Source organism: Macrobrachium nipponense, chromosome 23 (assembly GCF_015104395.2).
Source record: "Macrobrachium nipponense isolate FS-2020 chromosome 23, ASM1510439v2, whole genome shotgun sequence".
Classification (NCBI taxonomy): domain Eukaryota; kingdom Metazoa; phylum Arthropoda; class Malacostraca; order Decapoda; family Palaemonidae; genus Macrobrachium; species Macrobrachium nipponense.
This window is the reverse complement of record NC_061090.1, coordinates 10,728,304-10,742,846: the sequence shown is the minus strand read 5'-3', so window position 1 is coordinate 10,742,846 and position 14,543 is coordinate 10,728,304. Positions and strand designations below refer to the sequence as shown.

The following is a 14,543-nucleotide window of genomic DNA, read 5'->3' as shown; positions in this document are numbered from 1 at the left end:
GATCTGTGGTGCTGTGGAGAGGCCGAAGCATAAGGCCCGAAATTGAAAGATCCTGCGTGCCCTGGAACACAAACCTTAGGTACTTCCTTGATCCTGGATAAACTGGAATATGAAAATAGGGGTCCACCATGTCGATTGTCACCATCCAATCCCTTTGCTGGATGGAGGACAGAACTGACTGGTTTGTTTCCATCTTGAATTTTGTAGTCTCCATGAAGAAATTCAGGGCACTTAGGTCAAGGATAGGTCTCCAAAACCCCGACTTGGGGACAGCAAAAAGAAGTTTTAAAACCCCTTCGAGTTTACGCCTTCCACTAGCTCTATAGTCTTTTGCTGGAGCAGAGAAGTCACCCCCTCTAACAGGGTTGAAAACTTCTGAGCCTAGTGAGTAGGCCGTCAGCTGATGGGTGTTGATGTCAAGGGGGGTTCTGCGTTGAACAGGATGGAATACGTACCTCACTCTGAGATCTTCTATTACGCATGGTTCTGCCTTTCTTGCTTCCCATTTCCTCCAGAAATAAAGAAACCTGGCTCCTACCAGAGCACAGAGGACCTGATCCTCACTTGCTAGAGGAGGGACTGATGGAGGATTTCTTTATAGGGGTACTGACTTCAAGTTAGTATGAGGTTGGGACTGAAATTTGGCTCTACCACCTTGAAAGGGTTGTTGCTGTAAGGGAGATCACACTGGTACTAGCAGAGACTGCAGGAGCACAATCCAACTGTCTTGGGTATCTGGTGGACTGCATAAGAAGATCTTGAGTTGCCTATGTCTGTAGCTCAAGAGGTAGTAAATCATTCTACAATAACACTAAGAAAAAGATTGGCATGATCCATGGGAGTGAACAGAAGTGATGACTTTGGGAGGGGGTGACTCCTTTTGTGGCAAACAAACACCACAGCTCCCTCTTCTTAAGGATACCAAAAGTGAATAGAGCAGCCAGTTCCTGCAAGTTGGCAGGAATCTCTCTATCTGCACAAGACAGCACTCCTAACCAATCCTTGGCAAAGTTGTCTTGTTGGGAGGAGCAGTCTTCGATCTTCTTTATTAACGTCCTCCCCCCCTCTTCCAGTCCAAGAAACATGACAAATTTGTAACTAATTTGTATTTTTCATAAATTACAAACCTGAGGTCTTAACATTAGGATAAATACTCAGCGCCAGCTGGAAACCGGTAAAGTTCAAAACAATTGTGTACGAAAGGGACTACTGGCATCTGTGCTCTTTGAAGACGAAAGGTAGATCTTGGTGGAAGCAAATGCTGATCTTAATGAAGAATCTATCAAGCCAAAGAAGTCCCCTTACAAGGAGGCAAACACTCCCAAGGAGGGAGCTTCCCTGGTGACATAGTAGACGTGTCTCCTTTTCGTCGAGCGAGAAGGAGCGCAGAAAGTAGCCTTCCCAAGATCCCTCTTGTTGGCCAGCCAAGTCTAGATGCCCGACAATACTTTCTTCGGGGAGCAGGAGAGTACCATCTTCGGACAACCTGAAGTGCCCATAGGTTGACTCACCATAAATGCATGGCAACGAAGGGACCAAAAAAAGGAGAAGAACTAAGTAAAGACGAGTAAGCTGATCTCCCCCTTCCTTCTGGTCTAAGTCTTCTTCTGAGGATGAGATAGGAGAGAGAGCTAAGTCTGATTGTTTCTTAACCGTAGAAGAACGCTTCTTAAGATGGTCAAAATGTTGTCCAAGGGTCGGTTAACCCTTAAACGCCGACTGGACGTATTTTACGTCAACATTTTTTGTCTCTCGGGTGCCGACTGGACGTATTTTACGTCGACATACAAAAGTTTTTTTAAAAATTCGCGGAAAAATACTTTTAGGCCTACCAGCCAAAAGCTCTTGAATCACACGCCTTGGGGGATGCTGGGAGTTCACGAATCAAGGTGTTGTTTTGTTTACAATCGTTACGCAGGCGCGCAAGCGCGAATTTCTTTCTTGCCGCACTAAAAAGTATCTGTGACACATCTCGGAAATTATTTTGTCACTTTGACATAATTTTTGTACCATTTTAAATTAGCTGTTACATGGAGTATTATATATGAAAATGTGCGCATTTGTACATAGAATACAACAACAAAATACTCATGATTGTAGCTTTTATCAGTTTTGAAATATTTTCATATAAATAACGATAAGTGCCAAAATTTCAACCTTCGGTCAACTTTGACTCTACCGAAATGGTCGAAAAACGCAATTGTAAGCTAAAACTCTTATATTTTAGTAATATTCAATCATTTACCTTAATTTTGCAACTAATTGGAAGTCTCTAGCACAATATTTCGATTTATGATGAATTTATGAAAAAACTTTTTCCTTACGTCGGCGCGGTAACTCTTCCGAAAAAAATCATACATGCGATTGTGGTAATGTTTGCACCATTTTAAATTAGCCATTACATAAAGTTTTATATATGTAAATGTGTGCAATTTCATGCACAATACAACTAAAAACAACCCATGGTTGTAGCTTTTACCAATTTTGAAATATTTTCATGTAAATAACGATAAGTGACAAATTTTCAACCTTCGGTCAACTTTGACTCTACCGAAATGGTCGAAAAACGCATCTGTAAGCTAAAACGCTTATATTCTAGTAATATTCAAGCATTTACCTACATTTTGCAACAAATTGGAAGTCTATAGCACAATATTTCGATTTATAGTGAATTTATGAAAAAATAACATTTTCTTTTCGTCCGCGCGGTAACTCTTCCGAAAAAATCATACGTGCGATTGTGGTAATGTTTGCACCATTTTAAATTAGCCGTTACATAAAGTTTTATATATGAAAATGTGCGCAATTTCATGTAGAATACAACAAAAAATAATTGAAGGTTGTAGCTTTTCTCATGTTTGAAATATTTGCATATCAATCACGATAAATAGAAAAAAAACCACGTTCGGTCAACTTTGACTCTGCCGAAATGGTCGATAAAAAACGCAAATTGTAAGCTACAAACTCTTACAGTCTAGTAATATTCAGTCATTTATCTTCATTGTGAAACAAATTCGAAGTCTCTAGCACAATATTTAGATTTATGGTGAATTTTTAAAAAAACTTTCCTTCCGCGGATTCTCCGCCACAAATCTCCGAAATGCGTACGTTCCATTCTCGGAATATTTGCTTTCATATTAGGCATTTCATAGTTTTATATATGAAAATGTGTGCAATTTTATGTAGAATAAAACTAAAAATATTTGAAAGTTGTAGCTTTTCTTATTTCCGAAATAATTGCATATAAAAAAAATATATAAAAAAATTCGACATTCGGTCAACTTTAACTCTTCAGATATGTTCGAAAACTGCATTTGTAAGCTAATATTCTTACAGTATAGTAATATTCAATCATTTTTATTCATTTTGAAAGAAATTGGAAGTCTCTAGGACAATATTTAGATTTATGGTGAATTTTTGAAAAAAATATTTGTTTACGTCCGCGCGTTACGAATTCATGCATTATTTTTTTATATTTTCTCTGTGTTGCTTTTATTGTTTTACAATGTGTTATATACCAAAATGATTGCAATTTAGTGTACATTAAAAAGAAAAAAAAAATAACTTGTTACCTTTAACCGTTTCGCGCACAGCGCGATTTGAATACAATTATATATGAAATTTCGTTTTTGCGCTATCATATATCGCATTATTTATATATGATAATGATAATTTTTTTCATTTCTGATGGTTGCATACTAAACTTCAGCCAATGACAAAAAAAGGAGCCAAAAATGAACTCTTAATCTTGAAAACTAAGCGCGCTGTGATTTTTTGAAAAAAATATTTTTTCCGCTTCCGCGCTCACTCTGAAACACCTCCGGCACACGGGAGACTTTTTTTTTTTTTACCGCTTCGGCGTTTAAGGGTTAATTGAGTCCACAGAGGCATCGTGTGCCATCAGAAAACGGAGAGCAGCCGGAAAAAGAGCGGTCTAACACTGGGCTTTTTTAGCACAAACAGAGTGCTACCACAAATTTTAAATCTTAAGCTGCTGTGGAAAATAGGAACTACATAATAGCAATGTAATTACTTTGTAAGTTACTCATATAAAATTATGGTGTTATTAGATTTGAAATCATCATCATTGTAAAAATATATAGCCATATTCAAATACAGGCGGCACTTGGTTAGCGGCAGGGGTTCCGTTCCTGGCCGCCGACGCTGAGTGATTTTCGACGTTGAGCAATTTTAAAGCCGCACAGCTTCTTTCGAAACTCTAGAAGAGTCAAACGCACTGTAATTCCGCAATGGCGCAATAAGTAAAATTATATTTACGCAGTATAGTACTATACAATTTACTGTACAGTAGTACTATACAGTACATTATAGCATTATAAATACTGTAAAGTGAAAAAACACCTATCTTTAATCCTTTGGGTGTCTAGAGTATGTAAAGATATAATAAGGTTTATACAGTGGACAGGTAGCTGTAGTTCAAGTTATGATAATTCGTCTTACGATATGACAATTTGTCCAAAATTGCATTTTTCCTAACTATACAAACCTGAGGTCCTTTTACACATAGTCCCACCTCATGCCACCCCTCACTCTGCAGTTTTTGCTTGGGCCAAAAGCAAAAGTGATTTGTTTACCTCCCAGTCGCGCGCGCGCGCCTGTCGGACAAGCAGTTAACTACCGAACCCCTTGTTCGAAAGCTTACGACCTATCCAGCTGCCGCTAGTACCTTCCTATTGTAAAAGGACCTCAGGTTTGTATAGTTAGGAAAAATGCAATTTTGGACAAATTGTCATTTGTTCCGACACGGCATACAAACCTTCGGTCCTTTTACAATAGGAAGACTCACTTCTTGGTGGGAGGAATCTGAGTCTTTTGTGAACAGACTGGTGTTCGCCCAACCTTGGAATGCCTCCCTGGTCGTAAGAGCGAGGGAGGGATCCAAGCCTCTGTCCGATTGATCGGGGTGTGCACCGCAGGATCAATGGTCAGACCTCTGGACCAAGTACTAAGAGAGAGGCAAGCGTATCTCTTCATACCAGCAAACAAGAACAAATTCCTATTTGCAAGAGGCAACATAAAGTTATGGTTTGTCTCTTGTTGGCATCCACTTCCCCCCCCTTGTAGGAGGAAGTGGTGGATATTCGCTCCCATCCCTAGTGAAAGGGATAGGATGGGGCTCTGTCGAGTAGCTCACCGGCATCTCGTCCTTATCCAGCAAGGTGATGACCGTATCCCTCTACCCACAGGTAGAGGGGGAGAAAAAGATAGGAAGAGAAGCCAGTCACTCTCTCATTCACTTATCTATTCTTACAGTCACACCAGGACTCGATGCTGTTCAGCCTGCTAGGGTCTGGGTTAGCTACACAACGTGTTGAGCAGCCACCACGGGTCCCAAGGAAAACGATCCAAGGACCTGTGGGCAATATCCAAAAGGTAGAAGGAGGTACCAGTGGTCTGGTTGTACCAGACCCCTGCCTTCAGTACCTGCGCCACGGAGAAGTTCTTGTGTAACTCGAGGGAGTGTACTTCTAGGTCATCTTGGTGCTGACGAAGTCTTCAACACTCAGCCTGGGATGTCGAGTTTCTTCAGAAAGCGCGGTCGCGCTTTCACAGGACAAAGCAGCATCTCCTTCGCATCGAAGGCGGTGAAGTCCATTAGGGAGGGGATTGTGAAGGACTCTAACCGATCGTCAGGAACCGAAGGGTTCTGAGTCTTCGCTACGAAGTCGGTACGAAATCGAGCGTCACGAATCCCCAACCCCTGGATGCTTGACTTCGCAGGAAAAGTCATGCAATTACCTCAGAGGAAAAGAAGGGAATGGTCGTATGACCTATCCCTCTTCTCGACTTCGGTGATGTCATGTACCCATACTGGTCTATCCGTCTGCAGCGAAGTGTCTCACATTCTCCTATCCCCATGCAGTGAAGTTCTTCTCGGTAGTGGATAGGACACCAACACTCAATGGTGGGTGTCGATGGTATGGGTACTGTGACAAGCCATTAGGACGAAGAAAAGACTGTTATGGAACAACCGAACTAAGTCCACAGCGAAGTTCGTAACTGACTTGGGCGCTCTGACAGCTGCCGACTGACTGCGTTCGGTAGGAGGCAAGTTGTCCAAGCGCCCGAGTAAGTCACGTGACCTTCGCCTTAAAAGGGTTATGCAAAGAGAATAAACAAATAATTTGTTCGTCACCGATGCCAGAAGGCGAGGTGATGATTCTCTTAAGGCATGTGCCCCACAGGCGAAAGTCAATTGCCTTCTAGAGACCGAGGTCCCTGATAGCAAGATATCTCATAGTATAGTTGATTCTCAGCTAAGGAGAAACAACACTATGTGTCGTTGAAGACGAAGGTGTACAGAAAAAGCAACCTACGTCTTCACAGCTGAACCGAGAGAAGGATTCTCAAGATTCTGAACCTGTGCTACAAAGACTGAGAACGCTAACCGCTATTCATTGCTGTCCGGTGAGGATCGTAGTTGCAATAAAAGCGGAGCGCTTTTCAGTAATGAAGAGACAGGGAAATACTGCCTGAAGAACTGCTTCTCATGGGCTGAACATTTGGAAGTAGAGCTGTCAGGTCGGAGAGTAGGCGATGTCTTCTGACACATCTGTTAATTCGGGGCGAGCAATGAATAATTGCACACCTACGAATACGAGATATTTTGAAGACAAACTCAGATGTCTGCAAAAATCATTCGCATTATCGCGGTGCGATGCAGCGGGAGACTAGTACAGACTTCTGTTACCGTGCGGTAAACAGAAAGATGAAAGAGTCCAAGAGATATCTCTGTTGAAAATTCTCGCAATGTCGAAGGCGATGAAATCGAGCGTCACAGCAGTAGATGGTCCTTCATTATTGCGAGAATCCCCGTTAATCAGAGACCTAAGTCCATGATTGTTGGGCAGAGATACGGTTCAGTAGTCAATCAAACCAGGGGAGAGAGAGACGTAACCGACCGTGCATCTCCGAGACCTAGCTGATACTGAGCTGCTATCAGGCAGTTCAATACGCAGTAGCTCTCGGTGACTCGTCATCCTGAGTTGCCAGGTAATCCATTATTCCACGAAGGAATACGTTCGGCTAGAACCATCGAGCATAAAGAATACGCTCGAGCAATTTATATTAAACGAAACGGATTTTGGTAAATACAAAAGCTGATTTGGTGTTGTCATGACAATACCAAGTATCTAAAATCGAAACTGATAACTGCTGGGAGGTTGCAGGCAACCCCGAGTTGCAGTTCAATTAAGATACAATTCGTCTCAGTCACAAACCGTAGAGTTAACTACGGTATGCGCCTACCCCCCGGACAATTCAACTGTTAAAAGAATCATGTCGCGAGGGTAATATACGTAGTATATTTGTAGGTTCTGTACCACGACCTCCATCCTAAATTCTTTTCCTCTCGAGGAATGAGAATAAGGATTGGAGATCAACCGCCTTCGTTCTCTAGTCAAGAGAGTGAAGGAGAAGTCTTTCCCAAAGGAAAGCTTCAATGGTGAACAGAATACTGAAGACGATAGTTCAAGCCAAACTGGAAGTTCCCGTCCGTTCTTCTCTATTCCAGGTTAATCGCCTACTGTGAGATACTCTTCTTTCAGCAGCAGTCTTCTTCCAAATGCTAGAAATTACAGGAATTCGAGCATAAGCGAGGTTCCCGATTATCGTGTAACAATTATCGGGGATTCTCGCTCACTTTGGACCGTGGTCTCGCCTAAGTGTTTGGAGATCGTAAAAAACTCGAAAACACTGAGTGCGCTAGAAATTCCGTAGAATTCTAAGCACTCTGCGAAACCCCCCACCGAATTCGTCAAACGATATCGGCTGGTGGTCCTCTCGATTCCCGTAGAAATCGAGAAAGGGGCAGGATCCCTCCTCAACGACCGGGCTTACGTCAGGTAGGACCCGAAGGTCCCCCCGGTAGAGCAGCCCCTAACGTGGGATCTTACAGAGAAATCTCTGTAGGATCCCTCCCCTTTCCCTCGTAGCCGTAAGGAGAGAGGGAATGGGGGAGGAATTGGATACTGGCTCGCCTTCCCAGCGGAACTAGCAGTTGGAGAAGAAAAGGAGCAGCCATCGTTTTCTCAGAGCCTGGGAAAACGTATCGTCAGGAGAAAATGTTTTCCCGAGGAGGGTTACGAACTCATACTGTAGGTAAGGGTCTGCCGCCACTGTGAACGTCGTCTGGGTGGGGCTGATCGACACCTGACAGGAGAGAGCCGATACCGTCCTCCGACTCATTCTAGTCCTCGTCGAGGTCGAAACCTCTCAGGAGGACCGAAGGGGTATTTAAATACGGTGTCCGAAGACACGTAGAAACGCCTCTGTCGCAGTAGAGGAGGTGAAGTAGCTTGTTCGACCGGCCAGAACTGAGAGAGCCTTCTTGTCCGGAGACGAGAGACTACCTGGTTCAACACAGTCGGCAAGCTCCGATCGCGGCAGACCCACCGTCAATTTGGGTTCCCTCTCGGGCCCCAAAACGACTCAAGCCGAGACGTGGCTCTGCTGGTGGGAGCGGTGATCCTTCCCCGAGGTCGTTGTGCTGACGAATCAGCGCCATAACCTCGGCAAAGTTCCTCTGGATCTCGGAAGTCACAGCATCTTGCAGAGTAGGACCGTTAAGCCCTTCGAACAAGAGCATATTCCGAGAACCTTCCTCCTAAGAAGGGGGAACAGCGACAGCCCTCTCGGTCTTCTCCATCCACTTGCGCATACGTCCTGGCCGGTCCAAGAACCGTGCCTGGCACGTAGGGCGTCGTGGTGGGATCATGAGGGGCGCACCCCTCACGATCACTCCTCAATACCTCGCTCCTCCTGGTGTAACCTGAGGAGGTTGAAGGTACGGGAGAGGCAGACCTGACGCTCCCTCCTCGCTCGCTGGCAGAACCAGCAGGCTTGGAGGGCTGCAGGCGATCGTCAACCCGCGGTGGCGATCGAGCTGCAGGCCTGGTTGAACCGTCTCGCTGTGGAGAACGGCTGGACTGAGCACAGCGGCCCCGATCTCGAGTGTCAGAAGAGCTGGTGCTGGTTGCTGTACCCGATCGCTCTCTGTGAGAGCGACGGTCAGGCGACCTGCAGGCTCCACTGTCACAGTGAGACCGGTTGCTTGTCCTCACGGCACGTCCAACGTTCCGCAGGTTCCAGCCCGTGGCTGGCACCGGCGAACGGGGGGACCTCTTCCCAGCCTCAGCCCGTGGCCGGTCGTGGACCGTCACGTCCCCGGTTAGCCAGCTGGTCGCCGCGAGAGCGAGAGCTGGTCTGGTGAGAGTCGCGTGAGCAGCTGTCACCAGTCTTCCGCCCCGTGCCGTGAACCTGACGCTGAGCGGGCTCAGAGGTCTGGTTCCTGGCTGCACGGTTGCTGGTAGGCGACCGTACACTCGGTACCTCCCGCGAACGAGAGGCCGAGACGGACCCTGATGCAGTGGCAGAACCACTGACACCAGGCGAGGAAGTACCAGTGTTAGCCGGTACCCCTCCGGTCCCCGTAGTCTTCTTCCTTGCGGAAGAAGAGACGGGCCCCGCTCCCGAAGGAGCAGGAGGACCAGCGGAAGGAACCCTCCCGTCCCACCGAGGTGAGACGGGTCCCGAGAAGCTCCCGAGGGAGACTTCTTAGGAGGGAGGAGGCAACCTTCTTCTTCCTCGGCTGTGAAGCCTTAGAAGTCGAAGGGGAAGAGGCGGCAGCCGACGACGATGAAGAAGATGAAGACGACGACGACGACACCTTCCTCCTCTTCTTCGTCAGCTTCCTCAGGACAGACGTAAGATCTGCTATCCAGGGCGGAGCCGGGGCTGCTGTAGCCGAAGCCACAGGGCCCGGACGCACCTGTACAGACAGACCAAAGTCTGGGGTAGTACCACCACGAACAGGGACGACGTCAGCAGGTATGGGCATCTCAGGAACAGCAGGCACAGCCAGCACAGCATCGGTAGGGACAGCCAGCGCAGCAACGGCGGGAGGGACAGCAGCGCAGCAACTGCATGGACAGTCAGCCCAGAATCGGCAGGTACGGCAGGCAGCACCGGAAACACAGGCAGTGGAGCAGCAGCCAGCAACATCCTGGTACCGGCGGCAGGTGTGTGGTCGCGGCAGCGCGGCAACCACGAGCGGCGGCGGCACGCCCCCTCTCGGTACGGCGAACGGCAATTCACAGCGGCTGTAGGCAAGACTGTTACCACGTGAGGCGAGTACACACCAGGTGAGGAGGGACGTCGTCACCTGGAGCGTGGTCACCACTCCATGGGTGACCGCAGTAGGCCCAGACATAGAACCGCAGCCCCTGGACACTAGCACGCCCTGCAAATGGAAGGACGCCCATACCTCACCAAGGTCCACCCTCGTGGCAGTAGCACCTGCGGAAATAACAGTAGTAGTGATTAGTGGGGGGGAAGTCCCCTCGCGCAGGGGGGTGAGCCCCACACCGAACGAGTGGAAGACCCCGAATACAATTGTATATCGGGCACCGAGCGCCCTCCCCCGCGCTCGACGGATCGGGCGAGGAGAAGAACCCAGATAACCTCCCCCCCCGAAGGGGAAGGGCCATCTGTGGGAGCTGAGCAGGGGGGGGGGGGGGGTTTCTCGTTCCCCACCCCCCGCACAGCACCCATGTACCCAACAATAATAATAAGAGCCCAAGAGCAATCGTGCCCTCGGCCCGAATGCAAGGGCATAAGGATCAATTCCCTGACTGAGCGGAACTTGAACCAAATAAATATTGATGCAATCAATAATAAAAGGAATAAAATGAAAAAGAATCTTGCATTACGATTCACTTCACAATGAATAAGGGCTCGGATCGAGCGCATTTGCGCCCTCGGTACCGAGCGCAAGGGTAAAAGGATCCATTCCCGAATATGAACGGAAACCTTGATCCATAATGAATTGATGCAATCAAAATAAATATGAAAATGAAAAAGAATACTGCGCTTGCGATTTCACTTCATACAAAATAAAAAGGGGAAGGATCAATTCCCAGGAAATAGCGGAAACATTGATCCAAGTAAATAATGCAATCTCAATAAAATATGAAAATGAAAAAGAACTGCACTTGCGATTTCACTTCATTCAAATAAAAAGGGGAAAGTATCAATTTCCGGGTAAGAGCGGAAACTGGACCAAAATGAGTATTGCTACAATCAAAATAAATATATGAAAATGAAAAAGAATACTGTACTTGCGATTCCACTTCCATACAGAATAAGTTTTCGTGCCGAGCGCATTCGCTCAGCAACGAGCATACAGGTCAAAAAAATATAAATGAAAAGGGCACTTACTTACGATTTCCTCACACATTTCCAACCAAAATATAAGCTCGGAGCGAGCGTTCTCCCGCCCTCGGCACCGAGCATACACAATACGAGGATCATTTCTGGGAAAAATGAATTCCCGCACTTACGCCCTTCAGTCCCAGCACTCGGGTAATCGGAGGGCGTGGAAAAACCAAGATCCTTTAATTCACAATTGAATTTAATGGAAATAAATATGAAATGATTGTACTTACAATTCAGTTTCACTAGATAAATAGAAAAAGAAAAACACAACCATGCGAAAGCAACGACGATGAAGCGGGCAGAGAGCGATGATACACGTCTACACGCCAGCAGGCCGAAAGCAAAAGTGATTTGTTTACCTCCCAGTCGTGCGCGCGCACCTGTCGGACAAGCAGTTAACTACCGAACCCCTTGTTCGAAAGCTTACGACCTATCCAGCTGCCGCTAGTACCTTCCTATTGTAAAAGGACCGAAGGTTTGTATGCCGTGTCGGAACAAAGTCCGATTTTATAAGACCAAATTACAATAGCCTAACTTTATCCCATCTTCCAGTTACATAAGCTCAATAACAGCAAAAGAGAATGATGAAAGTATGGTTTTAACGTTAATACTCGTTGCGTGATGTGTACAGCCATGAATAACCGAACGAGAAAAGACTTAATTACAACCGAATTGGATAACATCCATTTGGCTTGTATTTCAATCATCGTACTATAGTACACTATTACCGTAGTTGTTATAAATGACGTTATGTAGAATAGAACTGAGATATCTTAATGTAATTTCTTTATTCGCTATAGATCATTATAGATCAAGGATCAATCGGGAAATATACTGTTAAATTTAAACCTAGTTATAACTGAAGTTGAGAAAACTGTTCAAGCTGCTAATGACTATCATCATACATTGGTAACAAGGATACAACTCCAGTAAACGTATGCCATCAAACACAACCGTAGATAAAATTGAGATACAATAATCTTAATCAAAACTACTATGCTTGAAAGAACACATTTTACTGTTGGTTTCACGCCAATATAAGATAAATAACATAAAGTTCATATTACGATGATATAAAGGAGAATTGCGAACGGAATCACATCATTTTTTTACGCAATAAACATGCCGTCAACGTAATCTGTTAACGAAAAAAAAGTAGTTCACATTCACGAGACTTATTCAATTTATATTTCCACCTAAAAACACGCTGTATTAGGAAAAATAACCTTGTCTCATATAAGTCAAGTATCTAGATATTCGTTTATGCTAACTAGAAGGAAGAGAATTTGCTCAGAATTGTGTTAATTATGGTGAAACAAACTCTTATTTGCCATCAGCTGATTTCAAACCACAACATTAGCCGCTCCGCGGAATACTGGCTTAGATTTGCCGTACTATTTTATAATACAATAATATGAGAATACACACAATATTATTGGATACAGTGAAGTAAAGTATAACTTTTTAAAGGATTTATGGAAAAGATGCATTATTAATAAATAACACCATGCACTTTTCGGAACAGTGGCAGACAAGAACGAACATGAAAAAACATCCCCTGACAACGTGGAGCGTAGTTACAAAGGCTGCCTAAATTTGTATCATATTTATGTACAAAAATAAAAATACCCTATACGTAATATATTTTCATACACATGTTAAACATAAAAGCATAAACATTTAAAAAATCGACACATCGATTGCTAAATTTGCACTCTTTTTAACTCCATATTTTCGGAAGAGCGGCAGGCGGCGGCTTACAAGAAAGAACATGAAAAAACATCGTATTTGATAACGTGAAGGGCAGTTTCAAAAGCTGCCTTTTTATCATATTTCTGCACAGAAATAAAAATACCCTATATGTAATACATTTTCATACACATTTTAAACATAAAATCATGAAAATTTATAAATCGACACATCCGTAGCTAAATTTGCACTTATGTAACTCAATATTTTTGGCATAGAACAGAGTCAGAGGCATATATTTTACCCTAATATCTATGTAATAACTCTCCATAAAATTTTTTAATATAATTTGCATAACCTTTATGGTCTGAACGACATTTCTGCAAATGTATGAACTCGTTAGACAAATGCACTAGCGGCGCTGTTAACTGAAAATCGTACCGTAAAAATACCTTAAAATAACTTCTTTTTTTTTAATGAATATTTTTGACGACATCCGTAAAACCGATTCACCGCTGAGCGATTGCGCTGTTAACCGCGGGCCGCCTGCAATTCTAAAATCCAAGCAACAATTAACTGTTAAATATGTTAAACAATTCTTGAATTTATCATTGCCTTGAAGCAAACTCACCTTTTCTCCTGTTGTGGCAAATGGAGCATTGAACCACTGCTCAAAAGTGGAACAGGACTTGAATATGGATGGGAGTAGGAAATTGAGAAGAGCCCACAATTCTGGTAGTTTATTTTGGAGAGGTGTACCAGTTAAGAGGAGACGATGTGGCGCATTGTAGAAAGTGTTCAGGGTCTGTCAAAGAAACAAAATTAGGTTATCAGATACAGAAGTACTATGCTATAACAAGAGTTGCCATCAGGTCAAACATAAATTCACTAAATATACAGACACACATGCAAGTAAATAAGAATACGTCTGAGTTATGTTCTCTTATCTAATATACCAAAACGTATTTTTGTTTTATATTCGCAAGAATGCTTGTTAATTACCCTAAAATATCCCTAAAATATCCCTAAAATGTCCCTAAATTACCCTAAAAACATTTGGTCGCTCTTTGATGCATTCCCATTTTCTATCCCCTCTCCCATTAATGGGTGTCTAGTGCGTATTTTTCTTAATGCTGGTGCTGTGTCTTGTTCATTTTTAGGACAGTGCTCAAGTGTTAATTACATCAAGCACTTGCCAAATACATTCTTATCTTTACCATTTCATTATCATCCACAATCAAGAAAAGAGATGAAAAAACAAGTAATGATAATTACACAAATCTAATGAACTTAGATGAAAATAAGAGTAAATATTTATTTTCAGTTTAAGAGAAAATTTCAAAAGTTACAGCAATGACATGGAAAGACAAAACAGGCTTCTTGTCACTACTATATGCCATTTACAATGCAGATATGGTAGGAAATGACAAAGGAGGAAATATAAATATAAAGAAAGCCAAAGTTATCAAGGACTTGAACTATTCTTTGGGTAGTATCCTGCATTTTTTAATGAATTAAAATACTGTCAACTGAAGGTTTTATTTATTAAGTAGATAATCACTTATTTATTCTTCCAATTGTTTTATGACCCCAGAGTTATTATTGGAATGTAAAAATGT

General features: G+C 43.7%; 1 protein-coding gene across 1 annotated transcript in view; it reads right to left on the bottom strand.

Moving 5' to 3' along the window:
- Nucleotides 1-14,543, bottom strand: part of LOC135198613 (transcription activator BRG1-like) — a 264,106-nt gene that overhangs the window by 87,729 nt on the left and 161,834 nt on the right. The window contains 1 exon segment of the mRNA XM_064226363.1: nucleotides 13,556-13,729. Within this exon segment, the coding sequence (XP_064082433.1) occupies nucleotides 13,556-13,729 (174 nt within the window).